At 34.7% G+C, this 6,501-nt stretch overlaps 1 protein-coding gene across 1 annotated transcript; it reads left to right on the top strand.

The window, feature by feature from the left end:
- Positions 1-1,550: 1,550 nt before the first annotated feature.
- On the top strand, positions 1,551-5,191 carry LOC112524366 (tyrosyl-DNA phosphodiesterase 2). The gene is made up of 5 exons (XM_025134155.1): positions 1,551-2,153; positions 3,050-3,127; positions 3,261-3,406; positions 4,019-4,129; positions 4,315-5,191. The coding sequence occupies exons 1-5, from the start codon at positions 1,607-1,609 to the stop codon at positions 4,888-4,890; spliced, it is 1,458 nt and encodes a 485-aa protein (XP_024989923.1). The 5' UTR covers positions 1,551-1,606; the 3' UTR covers positions 4,891-5,191.
- Positions 5,192-6,501: the final 1,310 nt, after the last annotated feature.

Here is a 6,501-nt window from a genome sequence, read left to right as displayed (position 1 = left end):
CACTCATATCACATGATTACACCAAAATTTTAACTTATCAACCAAAACGATAAACCAAGTGATGTATAATGATAATTATCACATGATTACACAAAAAATTTAACTTACTAACCAAAACGATTTGGTGTGATTTGGGTGTGATAATCATGTGATTATCACACAATTATCACATTATCGCTTATATCAACACGATTTGGTGTGATTTGGGTGTGATAATCATGTGATTATCACACAATTATCACAAGGATTTCGTTCGGCTAGGGTTAACTTAAAAAATCGACTACCGATTTGGAGTGATATGGGTGTGATAATCATGTGATATCACTATCACATGAAGATTATGTTGAACKAGAAAGAAAATACGCTTGAATGAAGGAGAAGCATGAATGAAGGAGAAGAAGACGTGGAAACGTGAAGATAAACATAGTTAATTAAAATAAATAAAATTATTTAATGATAAGTTTAAAAGATTCTAACTGTTTTCTATATAATATATCATTTCCATTATTATCCTTTTAATTTTAAATTTTTTTGAATCTTTTTAAATTTTAATTTTAATTTTAAAAATCTTTTAATTTTATTTTTTATCACAATATGTGGTTATTGAGTTGTTCTTGCGTTTTCGTAAATCACAGGGGTTCTCGTTTGAACCCTTCCATATATATATATATATATATATATATATATATATATGTATTTTGTGTATCTTACTTGAAAATAGAATTTGGAGTAACATGTATACTGTGTCTAACCCTCTTCATATCTGCTCTTAACCTCTTCGAATATATTGATACAAACGAGCGGTTAAAAAAAAAGAAAAAGAAAATCAAGGCCAGATATTCAAGATATCGATAGTGTACGTTAACGAATTCAAGATGTAGGTATAATAATATAGAGAAACGTTCAGATGCAAATACTTTTTTGGTTTTTGAGGAGGGGAGGGGAGGGGGCAAACGAGAGCACAATTCGTGTCCATTCATTATTTAATAATACAAGTGAATTTTTTCACAACATCCATGATGAATATCTCGTGAATGTAGCTGGAAATGTGACACGATCTCGTTTGTCCACCGGTTCAAAAAAGAAATCAGATTCGTAATTGAAACTGCTCCTAAAAATGTATATTCCTAAGACTATATATTTGTTCTCAAAGATTTGTTTTTAGGGAAATTAACAAGAATAACAAATTTTAGACTTTGCTTTCATCTTTTAGCCATTTCTCTCACAACATTTTAAAAATGTTATTACCTCTGCAAGTGACGACTTCTCAACTTACAAAGAGGTCAAAGTGTAAAAAAAAAAAGAATTTTTTAACTAGGTCAGCAAGTGCAGAGACCAAATCTATAAATTGAATATACAGATTTGGAGTTCAAAAACTTTTTTTTTACACTTTGACCCCTTTGCAAGTTGAAGAGTTGTCACCTACGACAGTGATATTTTTAAAATATTAAAAAAGAAATGATTAAAAGATAAATTTAAGGACCATTTTAATTAATTTTCCTTTTTTATTTTGCTATTTTTGGTAGTTTGAATTCGAAAAATGATCTTGAATTCTTGATCCTTGCCCAAAAGATAAAGAGTCGAATCGTAGGCGATACGCGGGCAAATGTCATTCTCGATCTCAATCTTCTCAACCAAAACTTCCAAAACCCTTTCGTTTCCTTTTCTTATCAAGAACCCTAAAAGAACCCTAATTTCATCTTCAATTTCACCCAAATCCATGGCTTCTTCCTGGACCTGCTCCAGATGCACATTCATCAACACAAATCCCCTAAACCCCAAATGCCAGATTTGCTCATCATCACAATCCCCACCACCATTTTCATCTCCACTATCACCATCTTCATCAAACGAAGAAAAATGGTCTTGTAAAGCTTGCACCTTTTTGAACCCATATAAATTATCCAGCTGTGAAATCTGTGGGACTAGAAACTCATCGTTTTCGTCGAATTTGAGGCTGGAAGATGAAGAATTGGAGATGGGTTCTTCTTCCATTGTTGGGAATGTTTTCTTGCCTTTGTTACAGAGAGGTAGTAATGGTAAGAGGAAGATAGGTGATGAACCAGTTGAAGTTGATGATGATGATGATGATTGTGTTGATTTGGGGGTTTCTCGTGGGTTTAAATCTGTTGATAGAAAAAGGGTCGATTCAGGTGAGTTTTAACCATTGTTGTTTGTGATTTCTATTGGTTATAGTCTTGAATTTCTTGATTCTGTTGGCTTTCATTTCTGCAAATTTGTAGCTTTGTGGATTAAGTTGGAGTAAGGGGTTGTTTGGTTGATAATCTGTCTGTGTGTATTAATCTGTCTGTATGGATTGAAAGATCCTTTTTTTTTGTTTGGGAAGTTTATGGAGTGTTTTTTGTTTGGGATTTGGGAGGGATAGGTTCGGAAAAAAACTTGGTTTTTCTGCATAAAACTCTCTCTAAAAGCTTACTGAATAAGCCACTTTCTATATCATTAAGCAACTACCAAATAATTATGTATAGCTGACTGAATAAGCTCCGAGTTCTGTTAAGCTTATTAAGTTGCTAACAAAGAGGTCTCTAAAGATTGGATACACAATATGAAGGATTGGAGAACAAATGAAAGTGGTATACGGCCGGAAATTGTAAAAAATAGCCAATACGACCTAGCTCTTCATTTTATAGCCACCTTTTCAACTTTTTGACCGAAATAGCTGAGATTATGCAAGTAACCCTTATGCAACTTGGTATGGTATCAGGGGCAGGTTTATATGAGAACTGTAAATATTTTGAGAACCTGGGAACCAACGATTCATGCTTTATTCATGATAAATATTGTGACAGATATTTATGATGGAAATTATTAATAATGAATATACATGATGTTCATGATTAAAACGCATGATATTCATTAGTATTTAAGGTTTATTCATTATGAATAATACATAAAATAGTTGGTTTTTAGTTTCTCAAAATATTTATGGTTCTCATTTCAACCTTCCTATCATAATCATTCAATATTGTCTTTATTCACGAATTGAAATTATGGACTTTGATCTTGGGTTGTGATTTGTGTAATACAGTTACAATTCCCGATCGTTTTATTGATTTGGGAGGGTCTCGTGATGTTAAATCCGTTGATAAATCATCGGTTGCCTCCGGTGAGTATGAAATTTTGAAACCTCGTTATTGTGATCTATGTCGATTCTTGAATTCAAATTTTCATGTAAATTTGTCGTTTTGATGATCACAAGATGTCGTTCTCATCCAATAACGTCGTTCAATGAATTGCAGATGAAACCCGACCGAAAGAGGATTTAATGACGCTGAAAATTTTGAGTTATAATGTTTGGTTTGCAGAAGATATCGAGCTTCGTATAAGAATGAGAGCCATTGGCGACATTATTCAGTTACATTCTCCGAACGTCATATGTTTGCAGGTATCGTCTCGGTAAATAAACGATATGAACGAATATCCTCATCCCATCAAAATTACAACAATTTTGTTTCTCGAATTTCTGATGAAGAACGAAGCGTCTTCTCTCCAAATATTTCAAGTGAAAATGACCCATTTTCGCATTGTCATCACTATACAGCACTTCATGTTAGGTCCACAGCACGAAAGGGTATTTTAGTCATTATAGAAATACCAAACCAAACAAACTCGGTAGGGCTTGTTTGTTAGCATCTTATTGAGACTCTCAGCTTATTCGGGTCAACTATACATGACTGTTTGGTAGTGGCTTAATGATATAGAAAGTAGGTTATTCAATAAACTTCTTTGAGGGAGCTTTATGCAGAAAGTCAAGTTTTTTTCAAACCTGTCTTTTCTAATTATAAAACACGCTTCTTTCATCTAGGAAAAACTCTCCCAAATAAAAATCTTCCCAATCTATATAGACAAATAATCTACACAGACAACTTGATTTTTTATACAGGACTTAATTGAAAACCAATCAAACAGCCCCTTACATAGAGATAAGGTCTGGGGGTAGGGTGTACGCAAATGCAATAGTTTTCTCATTTATGTTAATTTGATCCTCGTTTTGTAGGAGGTCACTCCCGATATCTATGCAATTCTTCAAAGAGCGGAATGGTGGAAATCGTATAAATGCTCGCTTTCTTTCGATAAGGCGATCACACGGCCGTATTTTTGCATGCAGGTTAGCTTCATTCACAAGATCGCCGTTCATTAATACGCTCGTTTTAGAAATATGTAATTATTACACTTCTTAATTAATTAAATGACAATTTTACCCTTGATTATAAAGAGGTAATGAAGTTTACCATCTCATCATCAAGGGTAGATTTGGAAACTGGACACTTATTTTCGAATTAAATATTGCAGCTTAGCAAATTGCCGGTGAAATCGTATAGCTGCAAGCAGTTTAGCTATTCCGCAATGGGAAGAGAGTTATGCATTGCGGAAGTTTCGGTCCCCGGAGATACTCCGTTGGTGGTGGCCACCAGCCATCTCGAGAGCCCGTGCCCGGGCCCACCGAAGTGGGACCAAATGTACAGTAAAGAACGGGTCAAACAAGCGAACGAAGCCGTTGACTTTCTCGAGAAACACCCGAATGCGATCTTTTGTGGCGATATGAATTGGGATGACAAGTTGGATGGCGAGTTTCCGTTGCCGGATGGGTGGATTGACGCCTGGAAGGAACTGAAGTCGAAAGAAACTGGATGGACTTACGATACAAAGTCGAATTTGATGTTGTCGGCTAACCGGAAGCTGCAAAAGCGGCTCGACCGATTCTTGGTCGGTTTGCGTGATTTCAAGATCGAGCAGATTAAGATGGTCGGGACCGAACCGATACCGGGCGTGACATATTTGAAGCAGAAAAAAGGCGGAAAAGAGTTGGAGCTTCCCGTTTTGCCGAGTGATCACTTCGGCTTACTGTTAACTATTTCCGCAAGGTGACTCGATTGTGTCGATAGATGTCGTTTTTGTGTCGATGTTTGATGACTGATTGTTGGTTGTTTGTATGCTTTTGTGGATCGATCGGTTCCACAATTTTTGTGAAATTTTCGTGTGAATACGAATGTGAAGCAATATTACGAGCAACTCGTAAATGCTTATCCTATGCTCGTTATTTAGCATCGATATTTGGTTTCGGTTTTCGGCTTCATTTTTTTACCTTTTGAGTGGAACCGAATAATCGACCTATCATCGTTCTGGTTTTTCTGTAGACCTATTTACAAAGAGTAAATTAGTAAATTGTGTTGATTATTCAATTTACTTTAATTAGTTTAATATTCCAATTTACTTTAATTATTTTAGGAAAAATTGCATCAAAATGAAACCAATTTTCACCTTATTCCTATTTTGGGGAACCAACTTTCAAAATCGTTATTTTGGGGAACCAACTTTCATCTGATTTCTATTTTGGGGAATCAACTTTCAAAATCGTCATTTTAGGGAACCAACTTGCACTTGATTTTTATTTTGGGGAACCAACTTGCAAAATAATTACAGAAAAATGGGAAAATTACACCAAAATGGAACTAACTTTCACCTGATTCCTATTTTGGGGAACCAACTTTTAAAATCGTTATTTAAGGGTCTCTATCAAACTTTTGTTTATTTAAGGGTCTGGTTGATCTGTTGAACATGTAACAGGTAGTTTAAGGGTCTCTATCAAAGTTTTGGTTGGATTTGCCAAATTTGATTTAAACTTTAATATTAACACAGATTTGTTAGATATAAAAATTTTGAATGTGATATTTAATATTTATTTTTTATTGCATCAATTAATTTTTTTCTATTAAATTGATTTTTTTTATTGCATTAACAAAAAAACCAACTTTTATCGTGGTAATTTGAATTTTTTTCGAAAAATTCTTCAATTTGATATCTGAATTAAAAAAAAAACGATATTTGAAATGAAATATATATTTTATTGCATTAATTTTTGAAAAAATAAATAAATTTTAGTTATTTTTTTATAATTATTTTGAAAGTTGGTTCCCCAAAATAGGAATCAGGTGCAAGTTTGTTCCCCAAAATGACGATTTTGAAAGTTGGTTCCCCAAAATAGGAATCAGATGAAAGTTGGTTCCCCAAAATAGAAATCAGGCGAAAGTTGGTTTCCCAAAATGACGATTTTGATTCCATTTTGGTGCAATTTTCCCATTATTTTAATATATATATATATATATACACACACACACACACACACACACGTGCGGACTCACATGGACCAAATCTGGTGGCCTTCTCCGACACCCACCACCACTCCAGTTACCTCCTCCGGTCATCTTGTCTGATCAAGACGCCGTCTCCGATGATCGACCACTAAAACACCCACTTGTGAACATTCTCGACAGCTAGCCCCATCTTTGTCTCTGACCCCCTCAGTGCCTATCTCCCTTCCTCCATTCCTGCCACAGTTGGTATCATAGTGGTCTCAAAGTTTACTTGGTGTGTTTTGAGTATCACATTGTGTATCTTGTTGTATTTTGTGTATCACATGGTGTTTCTCGGAGGCCGTAGGTAGGAGAGAGAGATAAAGAGATAAATATTTTAAAATAC

This window comes from Cynara cardunculus (genome assembly GCF_001531365.2).
Source record: "Cynara cardunculus var. scolymus isolate 2C chromosome LG 1, CcrdV1, whole genome shotgun sequence".
NCBI lineage: Eukaryota > Viridiplantae > Streptophyta > Magnoliopsida > Asterales > Asteraceae > Cynara > Cynara cardunculus.
This window is presented reverse-complemented; position numbering and strand designations above follow the sequence as displayed.